Below are 24899 nucleotides of genomic sequence, written 5' to 3' on the forward strand. Positions count from 1 at the left end.
GTTGTTTTCCACTGAACTTGGTGTCGCCATGTTGTTTTCTCTAACGTGTCCTCACTTCCTCCTCATCTTTGACTGGAAGAAAAACTGCTGCTTGTAGGTAGCATTGGCAACATGTTCCACTAATTCTAAGATTCTTGCAAGATTCTGCAGTGCTGAGAGGTCGATCTCATCTAGGTTCTGTGTCGAGGACTTGCTTGTCATCTTTCTGCTGCTGGCTAGGCGGCCCTGCCACCATTGTGTGGGCAGTGGTGGCTGCTGTGGCATTGGTGCTATTTAACGCCTTTCCTCATGTGGGCACTGGGAAGGAGAAGGTGCCAGTGCTGCCCCTGTCCTTCTGCCTGCGGTGTTGCTGGCTAGGGGCAGCCAGGCAGGCAAGGCTCTCTGGAGCTGCACCAAGATGGTGATGGCTCAGCAGCGCATCACCACTGGCTGTGCTAGGATGCCCCTGGTGGCAGCGCCTCGCCATGCCTGGAAACAAAAACTGCTTGTGTGCTATTTTTATTTTTTTCTTATATGCTTTCACAGGGGCGTTAACAACCTCTCTAATTGGGCCAGCAGCATGTCCATCTTCAAAGCTGACAGGGATTGGTTCTGTGAGACATGGTGGAAGCCTCTAGCAACTTCTCACAGAAACTACCCCTGTAGTGCCCTCCCTGCTACCAAAAAGCAGGCTGTGCCAAATCAACACACAGTCATCTAGAATTTTGCCTGACTGCAACAGTTTCTCAAATATGGTGGATAATAGCTTAACAACTTTGTCTACCCTTAGGACTCATGGATGAATCTCATCAGATCTCATAGACTTGTGCACATTCTGGCTCCTTAGATGGTCTTGAACTTGATTCCCTCCTACAGTGGGCTTAGGGTCTTCATTCTCACAGTCCTTGCATTTTCCTTTCATGACTTGGGCAAGGTGTCTGGAACACTTGCTATGGAAGACTGAGGCATAAAATTCATTTAGAATCTCAGTCTTCTCCATATTCCAGGCCTATCCAGATAGCCAAGTCTTCCACTTCCTCCTAGAGAGGGCCCACATTATCCCTAGTAATTTCTTTTTTATCAAGATACCTATAGAAGCTCTTTCTATTGTCTTTGACATCTCTGGCTAGACTCAATTCTAACTGGGCTCTAGCTTTTCTTTGCGTCTACCTTCTGTAAACTTCTTTTTTATCTCTGAGGTGCTCAGCAGCTCCTTATCCATGTATGGATGCCTCTTGGCATTTTTGTCTCATCTTCTCTTGTTAAGATGCATTGTTCCTGAGCTTGGAAGAAGAGATCCTTGAATATTAGCCAGTATTCTTGTGCCACTCTGCTCTCCAGGGCTCTATCACAGGGTACTGTATGACATGGGTCCCCAAAGATGCCAAAGTCTGCTCTCCTAAGTCCAGGGCAGGTGATCCTTTTGTGTATGGTTTTATTATATGTATAATATATTATCTATGTATTGTATATTAAATATATTTATTGACAGTTTCTTTCTATTTTTAAAGATGCAAATTAAAAACTGTTAGATTTGTGTCTGAAGTGTTATAATGGATGTTGTTTTTTTATAAAAGGCAACAGTGGTTTGATAATGCTTAATTCTGGAAGATATCATTTGTTGTCTTTGGATGTCATTGTCAACAAATTCAATGACTGTATTGTGTTTGAACAGTTTCCTTGAGAAACTAATTCACACTAATATCTCAAAAAGAACCAGTCTGCCAACCGGAAGGCTTGCTTTGGGAAATACCAATTAGAAGATTGCTGGTTGTGAAAAAAAGAATATAGCAGCCTTTCTCTCCCACATCTGAAATTTATCCTTGTTCAGCTCTCACATTTATTCAGTGGAATGAGTCATCTCATCTCATCTTAGCCTTCTGAAGCCACAATGACCACCTAAGATAATCTCCTGGCTCATTTCTCTCACTAGTGGGAGAAGGCAGTGCACACTTTCCTGAGGAAGTATATGACAGACAGGTGGTTTATCATTGCTGGCCACACACAGTGATTTCCATGAGCATCTGTGTACCTGATTTGTATAAAAGGTTTGTGCTAGGTGAAGCAGTTGACTTGAATTTAAAAAAAACCCAAAACATGACCAATCCTTTTAACTGCTTATATTTGCTCATTCAGTTCCCAAAGCTCAGAACCTGAGAATGAGGGAGGTGTTTGCAAATTGGAGGAATACACATCCTTTAGAGATCTCAGTAGCAGGACAGGGAGACAATGATAATTCACAGGACCTGGCACTGAGGAAATTCCTAGGCTGTTGTTCTATTGAAAATCATTCAGTAAGCCAAAGTTCACTAAAGTTTCCAGTGCAGGACTTCTTTCAATAGGCATGAAGGAATTTATAAATGAGAAGTGAAAACTTAAACTATTTAATTTCACTTATAGTTGACTAATGTTGTCAAAAGTTTATCTCAACGTTCTTTCAAGCTCCACTCAAGGTGAGTTGAAACAAGCTTTTTACCATCCTGCCAAGGCCACTGAACATACCATTGTTGCACTTTCATGCTTCCAATAATAATAAAAATAATTGATTACCTAAAATTTTTAATGTTTGTATTTTTATTCAGAGGAAGGAGGATATTTCAGAAAACATGAAGAAGTCAAAGCAATTACTCGGGAAATTGCATGTAAATTTTTTTGATTAAAATGCCAGTGTAGCAGTACTTTGTGTTTGCTCTTTGCACATGTATTAATTTCCTCTGAATGTTGTGACTTGCATTTTTTTGTATACAAAAGTAGTGACAGAAGACAGCTACCCTGCCTAATAAAAATTCATTGTGTCACAGGCTACCAGTTACTCTATTTTTAGTTTCATTTTGAGTATTATAACATGATCTGGCTTTCTAGGTGTGTCTTTTCCTCAGTGAAAGCATTATATATGTATGCAGAGCCTTACATTAAGATATGGCTGAGCGTGGAATGAATAATACCAGCTGACTGTTGTAAAAAGAGATGGTGAAATTCTAGGTTACTTCTTGTGTATGCTGTACTTCTCCCACCAATCCTCTCTTGGAATGGGTTTCAGGGATTTGCTATGCAAACTGTGGAGACATTAGTCCACCCAGTTGACTGAAACTACTGCACATGTGCATTACATGCATAACCACCTGTAGTCTGCTCTGGATACTTTTGGACAGTGTTAAATATCCTGTGTATTTGCTTTACAGTTTTTTTTACACTGCAACAGGCAGACAAATACTGTTGCAGGGCATCTGTCAGACCCTCTATGTGCTTAGATAGTCAGCACATGCTCTTTAACTCTGATATGGCTCTCAGAGTATCCGATTTATCAAGCTTGTCAATTATAATGAGATGGCAGATGCACGCCTATTTCTGTGTAGGAATTTTTTGGTACAGTTCACTGGTTCTCAAACTTAGTAAGAATTTCTTACCAGTAATTATGGTGGTTTTCCAGAGGAAAGCGAGGAATGTGCTGAAGATGAGAAGGAAGGGTTTTGTCTTTCAGTTCAGCAGATGGTTTTTTTCAAACTTTTTTGTGTGTATACTGCAGCCAGTTTTTATGCAGTCAGGTCTACTTCTGATAACTATTTTGTTAATTTATAAGGTTTGTTTTTGGTTTTACTTTTTTTTTTTAAGCAATTTGAGCTGGCTCTCAAAGGAATGTTATCATAAATGAGTTGATCTTAGAGTTGACTGCTAAGATCGAGTCCAACCGTTAACCCAGCACTGCAAAGCTCTCACTTAACCGTGTTTTGAAGTAACACAGGTGAATTTGATTGAATTTCAAAATTATTTCAGCCACCTTGAAGCAGAATTTTTCAGGTAATAAATTTTCCTGGATTCTCTTCAGTCCATTTAGGATTATTAAAAAAAACAACAAACAGGTACATTAAAGGCAAACTATCACCAGGCTCTTATTCAGTACAAGTAATTGGGAGTAGCTGCTCAATGAATAGAGTAGTGAATCAGCAATAGTTAAAGATAATGGATGGTAAGACAAAGACAGTGTAATTTTTTTCACATGATTGTGTGAGAAACAACAGTTTTTCTCAATGATTGATGCGCATAGTACTTTGCATAATCTTCAATGAAGAATGTTGGTTCCATGAAACAATCATTACTCACTGTGCTATAATTGAACATGAGTTTTTAATGAGTTGCACCACAAAGCTGCCAAATACTTGCATCAATTAAGTAAAAGTCAGGAAGACCCAAAGGTCATTTTCTCTCTGTAAAATTGACTGCTGTGGCTTGTGGACAATGTTTCTGGTAGCTAGTTAAGTAGTCGTATCTGCAGACTCCCCATAGATGGAATGAAGAATCAAGGAGGCATATGAAGCCATGCTTACTGTTCGAATGTGATAGTAGTGAGTTCTGTTTAATACACATAGATATATGGTGGCTGCTTGATCTAATGAAAATCATAGCGCTTCCTAACATGTATAATATTTCTATAGTAGAGTTTCTAAGTATACTCTAATAGAGTTTTGCATGTGTACATCAATCATTAGGAATGAGAGTCATTTGTTAACAGATACTGTTCAAGAAGTTTCTTGTTATGGCTGAATTCAAATTGTCCTCTCTTAGCTCCTGTGTTAAATTTCAAGTAATTTCTATTTTTACTTATTTCAGTTTTGAGTAGAGAACAGACAGCTGATTAATGGAAGTGATTGTCCTGCCCTGCTCTGCACTGGTATGGCCTCACCTTGAGTACTGTGTGCAGTTTTGTGCACCACAATATAAGAAAGATATTAAACTATTAGAAAATGTCCATAGGAGGGCTGCAAGTATGGTGAAAGATCTGGAGGGGAAGCCTTACAAAGAGTGACTGAGACCACATGATCTGTTCAGACTGGAGAAGAGGAGACTAAGAGGAGACCTCATTGCAGTCTTCAACAATCTCTTGAGGGGAAGTGGAGGGGTGGATTCTGATCTCTTCCCTTTCATGACTAGTGACAGGACTCAAGGAGTCTGAGTTCAGAAGCCTTTGGGCAATGTTCTCAGGCATATGCTGTGATTCTTGGGGTGTCCTGTGTAGGGTCAGAGGACTCAGTGATACTGATGGGTTCCTTCCAACTCAGCATTTTCTATCATTCTGTGATTTTATGATTCTGTGATAACCCATGGAATTATGTATATTTACCTGGCATCATTGTAACTGATCTTTGAAAAGTAATTTTTGTTGATTTCATGTATCAATATGAAATAAACTTCAAAAAACTTGTAGACTTCCAAAAGTTCTCCTGTCAAGGTGTATGCAAGATCTCATCCTGGGAACTGACACTCACTCTCAACCTATTTTGCTTAATACTAATCAGATTTTTGTTTTCCTTTCTTTAGGTTACGGTCTTTGGTAAAGCAGTTGGAGAGAGGGGAAGCTTCAGTTGTAGATCTAAAGAAGAGTTTGGAATATGCGGCGACTGTTCTTGAGTCGGTATACATTGATGAAACAAGGTGAGCTAACTACAGACATCAGCACTCATATCTAGCACCAGCTGTAATTTACATGCCAGTTGTGAAAGTTGGTTGAGCCAAGATTTATAACTCATAATTGATAAGGTTTTAATTATTAGAATATTGTATTCTGTGTAGAAGAGAGCTTCAGTCCTTCATTTAAAAAGTTTTCTAAGTTTCCTGGAAAAGGGCAGGAGATCAAAACCAAACATAAATGTTATACACTTTTTCTTAGAGAAATGCTTTCATAGTCATCGCACCCTACTTTTTCTGACAGTTTCTAAATTTCTACTTAACTATTTCTTCTGAATAATGTTTCACTTGTATGATATCTTTTAAATTAAAAAAAAAAATACTCATGAACAGAGGTAGACTGGTAAGACATTGCAGAGGAGTTCCCCCTCTTGGTTACATGCCATTTACCCAGGGATTAATGCACTTCTAGAGTCAACACAGATGACCAGAATGGGAGATGAGAGGACTGTGTTACTAACTCAGATGCTAGAAATTCCCAGAAATGACCATAAATTACCTTTGAAATGCAGAAAGTTCAGAAATATGATGAGCTGAAGATGTAAATCATTAGATGATCATGTAGTTGTGCTTCAGAAGGCTGATACTTCTTGTTTCTCAGCCTAGTAGTGAGTTCCACAATCTGAAATGTAAGTATATGAGAGAATAAACAAAAAGTTGAAGACTTGTACTAGTGTGTTTTATTAGGGCTGGTGAATCAAAGACTTATAACAGCTTCTTTAATAAGAATATATGTGAGTTTATTTTTTAATAATATTGTAGTGCTCTCTAAGGAACTCTATTTACCCTTCTGTTTCCTCATCCTTCTAGGCGTTTACTGGACACAGAAGATGAACTCAGTGATATCCAGTCTGACTCTGTGCCCTCAGAGGTCCGTGACTGGTTGGCTTCTACCTTCACACGGCAAATGGGGATGATGCTCAGAAGGACCGAGGAAAAACCCCGGTTCAGGAGCATCGTCCATGCAGTGCAAGCTGGAATATTTGTGGAAAGGTAAAGTGTCATCATGTAATTACTTTATTCTACTACCTACCCAGGTACTGCAGGTTTCACCTATAGTATGTGATGGCACAATGGCAGGAGGTGGAGAAGAGTACCTCAGGCCAGAAGACCTCAGAGGACTAGTGGAAGACTGCTGAATGAAGAACACTTTAATGTGCTTCTGTTAATGTTTCTGCACAGATCTGGGTAACTAAAAACCTGGGATTTAGTAAAAGATTGCAAACTGAAACAGTACCTTACTCCTCTGTTCTTACTATCGTACAAATGTAATAGCACACTCGGTATAATTTTGATGGACAATATACACTTCTGCATAGTCCTAGGTCAGGAGGGACAGCATTTAAAATTTGGACAGATCAAACTCTCCCTTGCTTCCATTTACTTCTGTGGCCTAGTATTTCTTATGAAGAAGTTCTAAGATACAAAACAAAGTCCTTTACCATATTATTACTCGAGCTAACTACACACCAAAACTGATGTGAAAATTTTGGAGCTCAGAAAGGATTTCAAAAAAGCCATTGAGTCCTGTCAGCCTTCCCTCTTGTGATTTACTTCATAACCTGTTGCTAAAACTGATTTTACTTTTTTAACCCTTTTAAACATTTGTTCATTTCAATTTGGACTCACTTCTAATCTTACCTTTTCTTGTCAAGTAACCACTCTTCACTGACCTTCTTTGTTTAAGCCAGGAGGAGGTCTAGCATATGTGAAACTGCATTTTTTGGACAGCCTGAAAGACAGCAGCTCTCAGATCTCTGGTGGAATTTTGTAACAGCAAAATTCAAGTCAGGAGTAGAAGAGCAGAACACCTTTTCCTGTTGATCAGAATTGCAGTGACAGCCTAACAGCCCTCTGTACAGGAGGTTATTGATATCAGACAGTGGACCACAATCCACACAGACTCACAGAAGCCTCCTTTGTCATGACTATAGCAAATATTTTTATCTGTGCACCAAATTTACTGTACATGTGTTAACAGTGGCAGCAAACTGTAATAAGACTAAATCTCTAATTTCTTCTGGGGACAGATTTCTCCAAGATTTGAAGGGCTACTTGTGAATTAACCCTCATTCTGTGGGGGATTTGCTCAACAAGGAAGTAAATGCAGAAAGCAGGCTCAGTGGGCTGTTTTCCAGTTGACCTGGACAAAGAAGGAAGTATTCAGCTATAATATGGCACTGGAGGAGGGTTGTGACGCTCCTGAGCTAAGGGAAAGGGGTTTTGCCTCAATTGTCTCTTAAGAGAATGCTATGGAGCTTCAGACTAGAGAAAGGAAGGGATAAGAGATTCTGTGATTTGGGAATGGGCGAATATAAGTCTCCAAAAGGGAATGACTTTTTTCAGGTGTGAGTACAGAAAATGACAAAGAAAAACAGCAGTGAAAGAAGACTTTGCACAGAATCATTTCAGATGGGAGAAGAGAACTTTCTATCATCTCCTTTTAGTCCTAAAGAGCTTTAGGGCAAAAAAAGGTCTGTGGAAAGACATTCTAGCTATGACAGAGTTTCTGCATTTATCAAATCCTGTTAAACACTGCGTGTCCTGAAAACAACTTGAAAAACTTGTACATACTTTATAATATGTTTAAAATATGCTTTATAATCAAGTTTAAAATCTGGTACATTACATACTTTGTTTAATATGGTTACAGATGTTGATTATTGCCTTGTTCTTTTTCTCTCACTCCCTGAAACACACACACATGGCAAACACTGGAAAAGTTTTATACTAATCTTGAAAACATGCAGACAAAAGCAACAGCTGTATCACACTGGAGTTGATTCATTTCATACAAATGGTTTCTGAAGTACACTCAGAATTAGCTTGCATGTGGGCCAGCAAGGACTAAGGGAACTGAAAGGTTAGTACATATGTGCAATGAAAAACAGGGAACATTTTGTTCAGTTGAGTGTAGCCTTTCCATCTGATGAAGACCTAGTATTATCATGTTCAGCTCAGTAACCAAGCTGTGAGATACTGCGGAGTGTACAATCTCAAATTAAACTACACCATAAGAATAGTGTTGAGAATATTGGGCAAGTTAGGAACAAAATGGAAGGAAAAAAGGACCATATTCCAGTTAGGGTTTTCTGGGCTAAATGAGGTCTCCTATAACAGTCTGTTGTTTTATGAGTTTTGTTGATTGTTTGTTTCATTTAATTCTATTTATGTGTTGCTTTATCTATTTCATCTTGGTAGAATGTACAGGCGTACTTCAAATATGGTCGGCTTGAGCTACCCACCAGCTGTAATTGGAGTGCTAAAGGTAATCCCAATCAAAAGGTGTTGAAGGGGGGGTCTGTACAAAGCATCAAAATAATACTGTGATATTTGACATGATAAAAGGGGGTCTTAATACTTGGTCTTTCTCTCTGACATTCAGTTAGTTAACATACATTAATCATTTAACTGTGGGGGGATAGAATGTAAGAAAATAAACATAGTGCAGAAGGTAATCTCATCCCTGAGGAGTTGCAGGGGGAGCTAGGAGTGGGGGAGTTGCAGTTTGTTGGCTGTGCTGTGAAGGAGTCAGTGAGGCATGGCAGCTGTGAGGAGCTGCCCATGAGAAATCATCAAGAAGATACGGCACTTTTGCAATAAGATGACAACATTTAACTAGCCTAAGGGACTATCCTTTCAATAAAAGAAAGAATGAAGTTCAAGACTGTGGTCATTTTCAGCTTGTGAAGGTTGCAATTCTGTTCTAGATTACAGTGATTAAAATGAAGATTTAGGAATCACTCACAACCTTTCACAAGGAAGAAAGAAAACACAGGTGGAGAGAGATGGAGAAGGGAAAGGATCTGTTGCTGTGACAGAAGGGAATTTCTTGCATTGTTCAGCTTCAGTGACAATCACTTTATGAAAATGGACCCTTCTGTGAGTTTTGAGGTTTCAGAGTGAAAAGTTAGTTAGAAGTAGTCAGAAAAATAAAAAATGCTTCAATCCATGGGCCAATTGCAAGATTCTTGACTTAGGCAGGAATTATCAAGACTACAAACAGAAGTTGACAACTTGACAGTTGCCTACACAGTTTTGCAGATTACATGTTGCATGTGGTTCAACCATGCCATGCAATGGTGAAAGAAGGTGATATAGTAGAGCAATACACAGGGATATCAAGTATAAAACTCGTTAAGACATCTTGCAGCATTTCTCCACACTGGAAAGATTTGCAGTTAGGCTATCCTCTTCATTTTGAATAGTAGAACTCATCAAAAAATGTGGTGGAATTGCAAGAAGAATGATCAAACATGCCCTTCATGTACAGAATCAAAGTATCCACCCGCACCTTTTTCCAACTGCATGTTGACTAGAGCTAGCTTCCCTCCTGAAATGGGATGTAAATTCTTTGTTCTTTTGCAACTACAGTCCATAGCAGCTTCTGAGAGAAGATATCTATAATGGTACCTCTTCTCCTGAGGTCCTCAGCAGTGTCAAGACAGTTGAAGACTCATTGTCTACTCTCAACTGACTTAAGCCTTATAGAATTCCTCCATTTCTTCTATGTTTTCAAATGATTAGGTTGTAAAAAGAAGTGATCACATTAGAGTAAGTTAAAACAAACCAATAACAACAAAGTCATTGACTAATTTTGCTCAGATTGAAATAGCATCTACCTGGTCACTGTGCACTCTAGAATATATATTTTTTTCCAAAACTGTTTTGAGAACATGTCTTTGCCTGGATGTTTTTGGGTTTGGTAATGGATTTTGTTGAAATGGGAGTTACTTTGAAGAAGTCAGAACAGTCTCCCTAGCAAAGTGGTCACAGCACCAAGCCTGATGGAGTTCAAGAAGCATTTGGACAATGCTCTCAGGTGCATGGTGTGACTCTTGGGGATGTCCTGTGTTGGACTAGGAGGTTGACTTGATGATCCTTGTGGGTCCTTTCCAACTCAGCATATTCTATGATTCTGTAAAGTCTTCTGTCTTAAAAACCATACTTTGTCTGAAATTTCTCAGTCCCATCTCCTCCACTGAAAATGGTATATTTTGTTGCTTGCTTTAGTCCAGTAAGGTCAATTAAAAAACTCTTACAGTGACCTGACTGCTTAGTGTGCTCTGTAAAATGACCTGATGATTTAAGCATGCAAAAGGGTTTAGGAGTGTACCACACACACATCTTCAGCTATTCTGGATTGCCATAATCAACATTCCCCTCAGAGTCATGCTAAAAAGGACAAGGATTGAAATTAAGTCAAAACAAGCTTATTTTTTAACTACACATTCTAATTTTTGCTGCTGTGGTCAAGAGGACATCTGCATTTAATAACTCAAAGCTGTGGAATCACAGCTTTGTGACAGAGATTGGTTTTGAAAAGAATGAAATACTGCAGCTTCTACAAAAAGAAATGAAGGCTATAGTGGCACAAGTTCTAGATGTATAATCTGTCCCCTTTTTTCAGTGGATGAGAAGTTTGGCTTTTTTTTTTTTAATTGAGTGCACAGCATCCCTCTCTCTTTATATATATATTTTATACTAATTTTTCTACTGCAGTAATCTGTTGCCTTTCTGTATGACATGAGTGTGAAGATAAAAGACTAGTTGCCATAAAAGGACAATCAGCCTTGTCTTTCATTTGAATAGTGGCTATACAAACCATTTATAGAGACATGTTTACGGAGTATGCTGTGGTGATCTGCTCTTCATCAGTCTAGTGCTAGAGGCGGAATTTTGCATTGATTACTGCTGAAGGAGTTACATGATTTAGAATTGAATTTTTCAGTCTTTTTTGATGCCCACGCCATGATGGGAATATTTTCTAGGCTAGCAAATATACAGGTAATGAACACAGAACTTGTAGTCACTTACAATGTCTTCGGTATAGACTTCTGCTCAACTGTGGCTACAAAAATGTTGTGCCTTCCAGTAATGTTGAGCAGAATAACATCTATCCCTGAATTTGCTTGTTGACTTGATATATCAAGTCCCCAAAGGTTAAGAAGAGACAGAAAGCTAGAAAACTGAGCATTTAGAAAGAATTAGTGTTTCTCTTCATCTCTTGCTAGATAATGAATGCTGTCACCTCCCACAGCCTTCCCTAACATTTGAGATTTGAACTCAGACTTCTGCAAGAAGATTAGACCTTAAACTTTAGATGTAGGAGGTGAGAAGGGAACTTCCCCTCCTTGATCTCTTGACTGAGCAGCCTGAAACACTAGTAGGTAATTTACAGCTGACTGTAACTTTCCCAACTGGAATTAGATATTTATTCTTCTGTTATAAAGGTTAGAATTTTATATAATTGTTAGCACTTAATGTATCACATCAGCCCAAACAGGACCATCTCAATGTCACAGGTACTAAAACAAATCAGGATTTTTACCTTTTAGGAGTCATCTTTTGGTGATTAAATTCCAGTGTAGAGAATTGCTGTGTTTAAAATAAACAAACAGCATACACGTTCTTAATTCTACTACCACACCACATCCAAAAAAAGGACCAGCTAGCGTGGCAGAGCTCGGAAAATGCAAAAGGCTTAAGTCCTTTAAATCAGAGGTTGAAATCCTCTCCCTAGCTTAAACCAAGCCCCCCCATGGCCAACTACCCCCTCCTAGTCAACCTCATCATAGCCCTCTCCTATGCTCTCCCAATCCTAATTGCAGTTGCCTTCCTCACACTAGTAGAATGTCATCTACACATCTTCTTAAACAGAAGTCACACAACATTAATAAGTATGCTGATACTTATTCATTGGTTAAATGGATTATGAAGAATTTATTGAAAAATAAATTATACCTTTATATCACTACTGTAATTCTCAAATTGTGAGAGAAAGTGAAGAAATTGAATGATCATGGTAAAAATGATAACCATATTAACTGTCTTTTCTACCTCCTCCTGCAGAATGTAGACAAGTGGTCCTTTGATGTATTTGCACTAAATGATGCCAGTGGGGATCATGCACTGAAATTCATTTTCTACGAACTTCTCACACGCTATGATCTGATCAATCATTTCAAGGTCAGTAGTTAGAAGACGGCTTCATTCATCCTGAATTTTTTTTCAACTTACCTCTCATCCTGCTTTTTTCAATTAAAAATGCAATTGTAGTGATCTTTGAAGAATTTGTGAACATTGCACTTTCCCTAATAAGCAAAACCAGATATGATTTAAGTAGTACTGTCAATTCCAATGACATAGCATGAACTAGATGGGCTTCCAAATGAAATCCATCAGAAATATTGCATTTAGTCTTCTGAGAATGATGGTGTCATTTTCCTGAGCTTCATAAGGCCCTCAATAATACAGGCACAAAAAAACCAGGAGAATATGAAAGCAAATTCAAATTCATTGCAATTAGATTGGCCAGCAGGTCAAAGGAGGTGATTCTACTCCCAACTCTGCTCTCATAAGACCCCTTTTGGAGTACTGCATCCAGATCATCCAGGTCTGGAGTTCTCAGCACAGGAAAGACATGGACTGTTGGAGCCGTTGTAGAGGAGGGCCACAGAAATTATCAGAGGGCTAGAGCACCTTTCCTGTGAAGAAAGGCTAACAGAGTCAACGTTTTTAAGCCTGGAGAAAAGAAGGTTCTGTGGATTGTTTATTGCAGCCTTCTGGTACTTGAAGGGGATGTATAAGAAAAATGAGAGAAAACTTTATAGCAGGGCCTGTTGCAGCAGGACAAGGGCTAATGATTTTAAATGAAAAGAGGATAGATTTAAACTAGATATAAGGAGGATTTTCTTATGGTGAGAGTGGTGAAACACTGGAAATAGTTGCCCAGAGGGGTGGTAGGTGCCCCATCCCTGGAAGCATTCAAGATGAGATTGGATTCTGAGAAACCTGGTCTAGTTGAACATGTACCTGTTCATTGCAGGGCTGGTTGACTAGGTGACTTTTCAAAGTCCCTTCCAGCCCAAACTATTCGATAATTTTGTAATTGTTGCAGAGGTTTCCTCCAACTTTGAACAGGAAACATTGCTATCCAGTTCTTGACCACGGTCCCCATGCAGACACTCAGTTGTCCCTTCCACTGTTGACATTTCTATTTCCAAGGGGTTCCCAACTCACTTTGACTGGAAAGAGTTTAGAGATGCCTAGATACTATAATTTTTCAGGAACTGCCTATGCCTGATGAGACATCAAGATGCCTGCTTAGAAATGCATCCTCTGCTTACATGTACCTGAGAGGAGAAGAGCAGTGATCTTTTATATGGAAACCTTAGTGTTAATGTATTTGCTGTCTGAGCAGATGAAACTGGTGAACCCATGTTGTCAGTTACATACGTTAATGCCTGCATAGTCTCCTTTCTAGAAATCCCCTGAATTGCATTTTTTCAGGTAATTGCAGTTACTCTTGAAGTCAAAAAACCATGGCAATCCCATTGGATGGGCAGGCTGGATTTTGCTGTGCAAACCCAGAGGTCTGATAAATTATAGTCCTCTTAGACTATCTAGGATTTGCTATATCGTGTATTTCATTAGAAAATTTTAAATGTGAATAGTAAAGCAGAGGTATATTCCAGTGGATCATGAAGGTAACAGGCAGTTGCTTGTAATCTATTTGGAAATATTTCTCTATGGCAATCAATCCAGCGGTTGCTGTTACTTTTCTTACTTTTATGCGTGCTCCAGACAACATTTCATAGCATACTTATTTATGTGTATTTATTTGTGAGAAGGATTTACATGTAATGTAATTATGGATGGAAAAAACAATTTGAAGTAGTAACCTAAATTCACTCTCTCTCTTGAATGATATTTCAAATGTTCTAGCATTTTGTTTGTTTGTGAAGTACACATGGCTCTTTGAAAACCTATTATCAAAATACTCTTGTCTGAATGGTAGCCATTAAAGCTGGGAGGGTTTTTTTTCTGGGGGGGGAGTTGTTTGTTTGGTGATGCTTTTTTGGTTGTTGTTTTTTGGTTTGGTTTTTTTTTTTTTTTTTTTTTTTTTTTTTTGTTGTTGTTGTTGTTGTGTGGTTGTTTTTTTTTTTTTCTTTCTTTAATTCTGTGCTGCTTTACTTAGATACCCATATCTGCCTTGGTGTCTTTTGTGGAAGCTCTGGAGGTTGGCTACAGTAAACACAAAAATCCTTATCACAACCTAATGCATGCTGCAGATGTCTCACAGACAGTCCATTACCTCCTTTTCAAGACAGGCACTGTGGTAAGTAAAAGACTTGGCATCCTGAATATATAGTGAGTTTACAAGAGTTTCTGCTTATAATTGAGATAATAATTATGCACAGTGGAACCTGTTTACACTGTAGACACACTTAATTTGATATGGCTGGACTAATAAAGGTAAAGACTTTGGATTATTTAAGAACAGAGGGTAAGTGAAGTTGTTGATAACTCTTTTAACAATTATGTTAGGATGAACGAGAGGATGAATGAGAAACCCAAGCTTGGTTTTTCACTCTGCCACAGATCTTCTGTGTGAATTTGCCAACACACATTTACTAGAATTCATTTCACCTAATATGAAGAATTATATTGTCTAAGCTTTCTTCTTAACTTAAGGTAGGGACACAGTAAATCCAAATGATAATTCATTCCACTTATCTGAGCATAACAAGTTCTGGGATCTGGAAATGCTGACCTCAATCCACTTCTCTACAGCAAAAATAACTGGATTGGCTTGCACAGAAACCTACAGACAGCTGAAGTCTGACAACAATGCCAGGAATGGACAAGGGCTTAAAAAAAAAGCTTAGTTCCCACCTTAGTGGCTCTCAAGACAAACAACAGAAACACATTTGAGGATGGACTAGATAAATTGAAGGACTATAGATTCCAGAGTGAAGTGATTCCATTGCAGTTTGAATTTAGCTGGAGGCTCAGAAAGTTGCTGGCCTACACGGCTGGGGAGAATAAATAGCCGGGAAAGTTCAAAGGATACATATGTATTCATTCTATTCTTCTTTCTCCTGGTTACTGCTGCAGCCAGAAAAAGGAATGAAATTACCTGTAGTCTAATTCTTTGGAGCATATCTTTTCCCCATGTTGAGGCTCTTACTGCAGTTTAGGCTTTCTGAACACTCCCTAATCGTTACAAACTCTGTATCTGGAACTGTTGAAAGAAAGTGCCTCAGCCCAACCAAATCTAACACTTTGTCATGCAATGAGCACCTTTTATCAACTATAAAAAATCACTATAAAAATTGTCTGTCAGTGACACTTGTGGTGATATTTGTACGCTGATGATACCTTTTTCTGTGGAGCGCAATAACAAACCAAAAAAAAACCTGCCACCAGTGTATGGAGTATAGGACAGATAGGTACAAGCTAACAAGACATAGTGCAGCACTTGCTATGTCTTTTAGGGTTAGTTTCAACAACTGTAGAGTTACTCACACTTGGGAACTATGTTTTGTGCATATAAACTGAATTTCTGCAGTTCCTTGATTGCCCCAAAGGTGTTGCTTTTAATTCTGAAGATAGAACTGGATGCTCTTCCTTGATGTGTCACACACTCCACAGCCTCCTGTTAACATCCCAAGTTTCCTGTGTTGAATGTTGATTGCACTTGTGAATTGCAGTCACACTGCAATTAGAGCAGTAAATGCTGCTGTTAATCAGAAGCAGATTTGGAAGGAGTTAGGTGCTATCTGTCTCAAGAGATTATTCAGACAGGCTGATCCTGATGGAAGTTGTGTCACTTGGTTCTGATTGTGCCTGAAGTAAAAAGCACTTAGGTCAGAATTGCAGCTAATAGTTACCTACTCAAAATGGCCTGTGAGATACTAAATTGGCCACTGTTGCTTTTAGGACCATTAGTTACTGAAAATGCACTGCAAGCTGTAGTCAGTATGAACAGGTGCAATGTTGAGTAATGTGAATTGTATTCTAGTGGTGAGGAAATGGATTCCCTTTTTTCCCCTCAAACCATGGAAGAAGGGAAGTTTTCATGCTCCAAAAGATCACTGGATTACAACAGCTGCCCAAATATAGCTGACCTCCATCCTATTCATGCTCAGAACTACCTTTTTTTTCATTTTGCTGCATCTTGATCTGGTAGTCATTTAGCAACAACTCAGATGTGAGTGAACGACTACTATTTCATTCTAGCCTGTGATGCACCAGTGCTGAATGGGATTTCCTATGCTGTCTTTGAGTGCAATACAGCAAGGAAAGTGTTAAAAAAGAGACAAACAGAAGGACATGAAAATACATGAGTAAATGATGGAGAAATTTGGACTTTTTTCCTCTAAGAGAGAGAATGCAGCAGACTAAAAAGAAATAAAAAAAAAAAACCAAAAACCAAAAGAACACACCCCCCCCCCCCAAACCAAACTAAACCAACTTCTGTTTCAGAGGAAAAGGTGATCTGAAATCATAGAATAAACCAGATTGGAAAAGACCTTTGAGATCATCAAGTCCAACCTATGACCTAGACCATGGCACTTAGTGCTACATCCAGTCTTTTCTTAAGCACCTTCAGGGATGGTCACTCCAACACCTCCCTTGGCAGCCCATTCTAATGCCCAATCACTCTGTGGAGAACTTTCTCCTAATATCCAGCCTACACCTCTGCTGGTGCAGCTTAAGACTGCTCTTGTCCTGCAGCTAGTTGCCTTGGAGAAGACACCAACCCCCACCTGGCTACTACCTTTGAGAGAGTTGTAGAGAATGATAAGGTCTCCCCCTGAGCCTCCTTTCCTCCAGGCTAAACAACCCCAGCTCCCCTAGCTGCCCTTCATAGGACCTGTGTTCCACACCCTTCACCAGTCTTGTTGCATTTCTCTGGACATGCTCCAGCATCTCAACATCATTCCTAAATTGAGAGGCCTAGAACACAGTACAGAGAAAGAATCAGTTCCTTAATCTGGCTGGCTTCATTATTTCTGATACAGGCCAGGATGCCATTGGCCTTCTTGGCCATGGTGGGCTCATTGCTGGCTCATGTTCAGCCAGCTGCCAATCAGTGCCCCCAAGGTCCCTTTCTGACTGGCCACTATCCAGTCACACTGTTCCCAGCCTGTAGTTCTGCAGGGGTGGTTGTGACCCAAATGCAGGACCTGACATTTGGTCTTGTTAAAATTTATATTGTTGGATTCATCCCATCGATCAACCTGCCTGTGCAGGTTGATCTGCAGAGCTCTCCTACTCTCCAGCAGATTGATATTCACAACCAATTTGGTGTCATCTGCAAATTTGCTAATGGTAGACTCGATCCTTTTATCCAGATCATCAATAAAGATCTTAAATAGGACTAGGCCCATACACAGATCCCTTGGGGGACACCACTAGTGACGGGCCACCAACTGGATCCAACACCATTCATCACCACTTTCTGGGCCCAGCAGTCCAGCAAGTTCTTAACCCAGCAAAGAGTGCACCTGTCCAAGCCATGGGCTGTCAGCTTTTCCAGGATTATTCCATGGGAGATGGTGTCAAAGACTTTGCTGAAGTCCAGGTAGACAACATCCACAGCCTTTCCTACATCTACCAGGCGGGTCACCTGGTCATAAAAGGAGATCAGGTTGGTTAGTCATGGCTGGCCTCTCCTAAATCCATGCTGGCTGGGTCTGAATCCCAGGCCTTCCTGTAAGTGCCATGTGGTCACACTCAGGATGAACTGGCACGTAATGTTGCTGGGCACTGAGGTCAGGCTGACAGGCCTGTAGTTCCCTGGATCCTCCTTTTGGCCCTTCTTATGGATGGGCATCACACTGGCTAGGTTCCACTCATCTGGGACCTCCCTAGTTAACCAAGACTGATGATAAATGATAGAGAGCAGCTTGGTGAGCTCTTCTGTCAGCTCCCTCATCACTCTATGATCCTGATGATGATCCAGATGGATCCCACCTGGTCACATGGACTTGTGAGCAAGGAGGTGACTCATCAGGTCACTAACAGCTTCCTTGTGGATTTCAGGGGATCTATTCTACTCTGTGTTCCTGTCTACTAGCTCAGGAAGCTGGTTGTCCTGAGGATGACCTGTCTTATTGGTGAAGACTAAGGCAAAGAAGGTGTTAAGTACCTCAGCTTTCCTCACCTTTGGTAACTGTATTCCCCACCATGTCCAATAAAGAACAGAGGTTTTCTTTTCCCTCCTCCTTTTGCCATTAATGTATTTATAAAAAACATTTTTTATTATTCTTTAAAGAAGTGAATCTGTGCAATATGTGTAAATATGTGCAGAGGTAAGAGAATGTACACATACCAGACTTCCATCTAGAAAAAAGGAACTAGCATGTGGCTTGCAAGCACATGTATATGCTTGCACTGCAGTCAGTGCCTGAACTGAGCCCATGGCCCATGTATTCTTACTGCAATTAGCTGCATACACAGTAGTCCATGCAAACCAGTATGATGGAGTTGTGGTCCAGAGGAGAGTCTTCTGCTTCCCAGGAATATTCCCAAGTACAAATCATTCCCACACCCGAATCATATCTGTAATTTGGTGTAGGATCAAATATAGCACAACAGGAAACCACTCCACAAACTCGCAGCACTTTAACTTCAGCTTTGCTTCTCTTGTTTGAATGTTTTTTTTAACTTAGATTTTAGGTTTTTTTCTTTCTTCTTTGTTTTCACCTCACCTTCCCTGAACTATACAACCAATATCAAAGTGCATAGATTAATGTAGTTTGAAAATGAGAAGCTATCAGTCCTAATGTCCTACTGACAGCAGGGCTATCTTCTTAAATGCAAAATGTGGTCATACACAGTAAAGAAACATAGGGTACATTTTCCTCTTTCCAGGATTTGCTCACATAAGTATCTTATCATTGCTGTAGTATGTATAGTTCTTTAGTTCATCACTTCTACAATATTTATGTAAGTAACTTGGACATGTTGGAACACAAGATTTTGGTTTCAGAAGTATGTTAGGGCCATTGGTTTATTCTTCACCAATGGGATGAAGACCACTTGTGAAAAATTATATACAAAAATAGGGAAAAAATTCCTCATTTTTCTTGCTAACTAGTTAATTGTAATGTGGCAAATTGCTTTTTTCACATTTAAATAGTCCCTATAGTTAAAATTTGTACTAGTCTTAAAAGTAAGAAACATGTTTCTGTTTTGTCCTCACATGGTTCATTTGCCTTTGTCATGCTCCCTGTTATTTATGAACTCTCGGAAGAGTTTTGTTTCATCTCTCATTTTTTTAAAAAATTATTTTCAATAAATATTCTTTCCCTCTTTTTTCATAAAATTTCATCAGCTTTCCTGTTATTTTTTTGCCTCTGGATGATGCTTTGTAGTTAGTTTGTTATACTTTACCATATGAACTACAAGGTTTTTGCCTCTCTCATAGAAAAAATGTTGAAAGAGAATTTGGAATTCATCTGATGTTTATCTCTCCTGCTTTAGGGCAAATTTGGGAGAAAACCTCCAAGGGGGGTTCTTCTAGAAAAGAAGAAGCGGTCCCTCCCCCAGCTGCTTTGGGAAAAGATTCCCTTGGAGAAAAGTGGAAAAAAATGTTTACTTAACAGGCAATGCATTCACCAGCACACACACACACAAAATGAATAGTATTAAACAATAAAACCTCTCGCTACTCCAAAGAGATAACAAACTCAGAAAGTCCCCTTCATGAGCTGTAGCTCAGCTTACTCAGTCTCTTATCAGTCTCTCCTGTGCTGGAAATGCCATGGCCCAAGTCTGGCTCAGTGGGCCACAGGTGGGAGCTGCTGGTGCTCTTCTGGGTTTTCAGTCCAGAGCAGATTTCTACAGTCACAAGAAAAGAAAAAAACCAAAACCCCCACAGTCCAGGGAACTTCTCTGCCTCAGCTAGCTAAAAATTATCTAAAAGCAAAGGAGAGTTCTGTCCCACTGTCTGTCCATTCACAGACAACATAGTCCAGGAGCAGGAATGTGAAGGAGGGAGTGCAGTGTCTGAGAAATGGTGCACTTCTTCTCTGAGAAGGGAGGGCCTCTTTTTTCTCAGAACCAGTCTCAAAGGTGCAAAACTTATTTCTGGGCTAGACAGACGAATAGGGATACAATTCAGCATCATGAAGTCACCCCAGGACATTCCTCCCCTGATCCCCATATCATCAGCTTGCTACCAAACTAATATATATTCTAACTCTACATATATACAAAGTATATGGCTATATACAGAAAATGGCAGTAACGTTCAGCAAACAGTGAAATTTACACATAGTTCTCACCCAACAATCAGATCTCCCTGAGGTACATATCACGTTGTTCCACCTCTCTGCATTATCCACAATGTGCAACCAGATCCCTGAGCAAAGAAAACCCCATGAATGGGTTTGTCTGTACTTGAGGCAGAATTGATCCAAACTGTCTTCCCTAACAAACCTCTGACATGTACCACTGAGATTGTGTCTCCATCTATTCTATGCAGGGGCTCAGATTGGGCAGGGCCTGCTCAGGTGGTGCAGCCTTGGATCTTAACTAACCAGGTGGCCTTTGCTACAGGCTGTTTCCAATTTTTGAAAGATCCCCCCACCTAATGCTTTCAAGGTGGTTTTTAACACCCCGTTGTACCTCTCCACTTTGCCTGCAGCTGGTACGTGGTAAGGGATATAGTACACCCACTCAATGTCATGTTCTCTAGCCCAGGTGTTGTTAAGGCTGTTCTTGAAATGAGTCCCAATGTCTGACTCAATCCTCTCAGGGGTACAATGTCTCCAAAGGACTTGCTTTTCCAGGCCTAGGATGGTGTTACAGGCTGTAGTGTGAGGCACAGGGAGGTCTCCAGCCATCCTGTGGTGGCTTCTACCATTGCAAGCACATAGTGCCCATATGTCTGGGGCAGTATGATGTAGTCAATCTGCCAGACCTCCCCATACTTGTACTTTGACCACCGCCCACCATACCATAGGGGCTTCAACCGTTTGGCCTGCTTGATGGCAGCACACTTTTCACAGTCATGGATAGCCTGCAAAATACTGTCCATGGTTAAATCTATCCCTTGGTCTCGTGCCCGCTTATAGGTGGCATCTCTACCCTGATGACCTGAGGCATCATGGACCCATTGCGCTAGGAACAACTCTCCCTTGTGTTGTCAATCTAAATCTATCTTTGACACCTCTTTGCAGCCTGACCTACCTGCTCATTGTTTTGGTGCTCCTCATTGGCTCTACTCTTGAGGACATGGGCATCTACATGGCAGATGTTCACAGATAGTTTCTCTACCCTGGTAGCGATGTCGTTCCATTCTTCAGCAATCCAAATTGGTTTTTCTCTACACTGCCACTTAGCCTCTTTCCACTTCTCCAGCCAGCCTCACAGAGCATTGGCTACCATCCATGAATCAGTGTAGAGGTAGAGTTTTGGCCACTTTTCTCAGCAATGCCCAGGGCCAGTTAAAAAGCTTTGAGTTCTGCAAGTTGATTTGATCCACCTTCTCCTTCAGTAGCTTCTGTGACCTGTTGTGTGGACTCCATATGGCTGCTTTCTGCTTTCGTTTCATCCCTACAATGCTGCAAGAGCCATCAGTAAAAAGAGCATAGTGTGTTTCTTCTGCTGGCTGTTGGTTGTATGGTGGAGCTTCTTCAGCCCATGTCACTTGCTCTTGTTCCTCTTCATCAGTGAGACCAAAGTTTTCACCTTTGGGCCAATTTGTAATTATCTCGAAAATCCCAGGGCGATTCAGTCTTCCAGTACAATCGCACTGTGTGATGAGGGCAATCCACTTGCTCCATGTGGCATTGGTGGCATGATGGGTAGAGGGAACCTTTGCTTTTGAACATCCACTCCAGCACCAGTAGTTGGGGTGCCAGGAGGTGTTGTGCTACAGTGCCTATTACCTCTGAGGCAGCTTGGACTAAGGCTACTAAAGTTTCCTTCTTTGCTGGGGTATAGTTGGCTTCAGACCCTCTGTAACTTTGACTTCAAAATCCCAGTGGTCGACCTTGAGTCTCACCAGGCACCTTCTTCCAAGGGCTCCAGGACAGACCATGGCTCCCCGGTTCTTCACATCTGGTCCCAACCTGACTGGGCCAAGGGCTACTGCATGAGTTATCTCCTGCTTAATCTAGGCAATGGTTTGTTGCTGTTCAGGGCCCCATTGGAAAGTGTTCTTGCAAGTGACCAGGTAGAGAGGGCTCACAATTTGTCTGTACTCAGGAATACGCATTCTCTAAAAGCCTATGGTGCCTAGGAAAGCTTGTGTTTCCTTCTTGCTGGTTTGTGGAGACATTGCTGTGATCTTGTTAATGACATCAGTGGGAATCTGATGACGTCCATCTTGCCACTTTACTCCCAGGAACTGGATCTCTTGAGCAGGTCCCTTGACTTTGCTCTTCTTGATGGCGAAACCATCAAGAAGATGGTTTTTCTCTCCTTTCTCAAACACTTTTGCTGCCATCTTCCCCCACACAATGATGTCCTCAATGTACTGCAGATGTTCTGGAACCTCACCCTTTTCTAGTGAAGTCCATGATCAGATGGTAGGATGGTAGGACTGTGCTTCCACCCCTAGGGCAGTCGGTTCCAGGTGTACTGCACACCGCTCCATGTGAAGGCAAACTGAGGCCTGCATTCTGCTCCCAAAGGAACGGAGAAAAATGCATTGGCAATCTCAATAGGGGCGTACCACTTTGTGGCCTTGGACTCTAGCTCATACTGGAGCTCTAACATGTCTGTCACAGCAGCGCTCAGTGGTGGAGTCACTTCCTTCAAAGCATGATAGTCCACAGTCAATCTCCATTCTCCTTCAGATTTGCACATAGGACAAATTGGGCTGTTAAAGAGTGAGTGGGTTTTGCTGACCACCCCTTGGCTCTCTATCTCAGGGATCATTTTGTGGATGGGGATGGCAGCATCTCGACTTGTTCTGTACTGTCGGTGGTGTACAGTCAAGGTGGCAATTGGTACTCATTGCTCTTCCACCCTCAGGAGTCCTGCTACAGATGGGCTTTCTGATAGTCCAGGCAAGGTGTTCAATTGCTGAACACCCTCTGTCTCTACAGCTGCTAACCCGAACACCCACCTGAGTCCCTTTGGGTCTTTGAAATATCCACTTCGGAGGAAATCTATGCCCAAAAGGCATGGGGCCTCTGGGCCAGTCACAATAGGGTCTTTCTTACACTCATTCCCAGTCAGGCTTACATCAGCTTCCACCAAAGTAAAATCCTGTGATCCCCCTGTCACACCAGCAATAGAAATAGATTCTGTCCCCACATGTCTCAATGGGATTAATGTGCACTGTGCACCAGTGTCAACAAAGGCTGACATTTTTGTGATTCTGATGTGCCAGGCCAATGAATCCACACAGTCCAAAAAACATGATTTCCCTAGCCTCTACCTGGCTAGAGGCAGGGCCTCTCTAAGCCTGGTTATCCTTCTTTCCCTAGGCATATATCTTGGAGGTTCCTTCAAGGGGATTGAACATGTCATCATCATCATCATCATACCTAGCAGTTCGGCTACAGGCAAATGGAGCTGCTTCCTTTTTGCTGGAACTCCCTCTCTGAGTCTTGTCCTTCAATTCAAGCATCTGTTGTGCCACAGCAGCAGTAGATTTTCCATCCCACCTCCTCATGTTTTCTCCATTGTCACGCAGGAAGAACCACAGCTCAGCTCATGGAGTGTACCTTCTCTCCCTGTCTGGGGAATGTGTACGTTTGGTACCAGAACATCTGATCTTTACTGCTGAGTTTTGGAGAATGTCCTCTTTAATCTCCTCCCTGAGTTTCTTGTGATTCTCTTCCACTTTATCTTCTCATTTCTGCAAACCTGTTTCTACAGCTGCAATTCTTGCATGTGTTGGGCCACGCACAGCATCTGCATATGCTCGGAGCTTCTTGACCATATCAAGCATGGTCTCATCCCTGTCATCCTGCTTCATTATTGCTACAGCAGCAGCATATTCCCGTGGCCCAAGTCGTACAAGTTTTCACCACATCATGGGTGTACCTGATACCAAGTCTGGATTTACAGTGTTTAGGTCATCTGAAAAGACAATCTCTGCCACTGCCATTTCTCTCAAGCATTGAATCCCTTGTTCTATGGTCTTCCACTGGGTTTGCTACATATAGAGATCATCTGCACACAGATATCTTTGTGCCACACTTCCCATGACCTGTGCCCAGAGACTGTGAGGGCTAGTCCCCCTTTATCATTCCTTGGTCAATAATCAATTGTTTGATTGACATCATTGTGTGACAGGGATCCCAAATGCCTCGCTTCAGTACCACCCAGAATTGTAGCCTCACCTGCAGCATCTCAAAGATGGACTAACCAACTAACTATAGATTCATCAGGCATTGAGTTTAATCCTTTCTTAGGCCACAAAGGTCCTTCAGGGAAAAGGACTCAATAGTGACCTCTGATTTTGTGTCAGTAATTGGCTTTGAGGGTCCTTCCCTAGGATCATCATCATCATCATTGTCTGCAGGCCAATCAGTTTTAAATGTGTGTTTTCCGTCTCTTGTGATAGGAGCAACAGCCATTGGTTGAGGCTCACTGGTTTAGCTGTAGGCTTAGGCTAACTGTCTGATTTAGCTACAGCCTGAGTAGCTGGGGTGTTGGCTGCAGCCTGAGTGACTGGGATAGCTGCTGATTTACCTCCCTGC

General features: G+C 41.0%; 1 protein-coding gene across 2 annotated transcripts in view; it reads left to right on the top strand.

Annotated features, from left to right (window-relative positions):
- The window catches only part of PDE1C (phosphodiesterase 1C), a 351275-nt gene that overhangs the window by 250571 nt on the left and 75805 nt on the right, over nt 1–24899 (top strand). For both annotated transcript variants that reach the window (XM_038125944.1, XM_038125952.1), the window contains 5 exons: nt 5296–5409; nt 6253–6435; nt 8644–8710; nt 12295–12411; nt 14423–14563. In XM_038125944.1, the coding sequence (XP_037981872.1) occupies nt 5296–5409; nt 6253–6435; nt 8644–8710; nt 12295–12411; nt 14423–14563 (622 nt within the window). The remainder of the gene's footprint in view (nt 1–5295; nt 5410–6252; nt 6436–8643; nt 8711–12294; nt 12412–14422; nt 14564–24899) is intronic.

This window comes from Motacilla alba, chromosome 2, assembly GCF_015832195.1.
Source record: "Motacilla alba alba isolate MOTALB_02 chromosome 2, Motacilla_alba_V1.0_pri, whole genome shotgun sequence".
In the NCBI taxonomy this organism is placed as follows: Eukaryota; Metazoa; Chordata; class Aves; order Passeriformes; family Motacillidae; genus Motacilla; species Motacilla alba.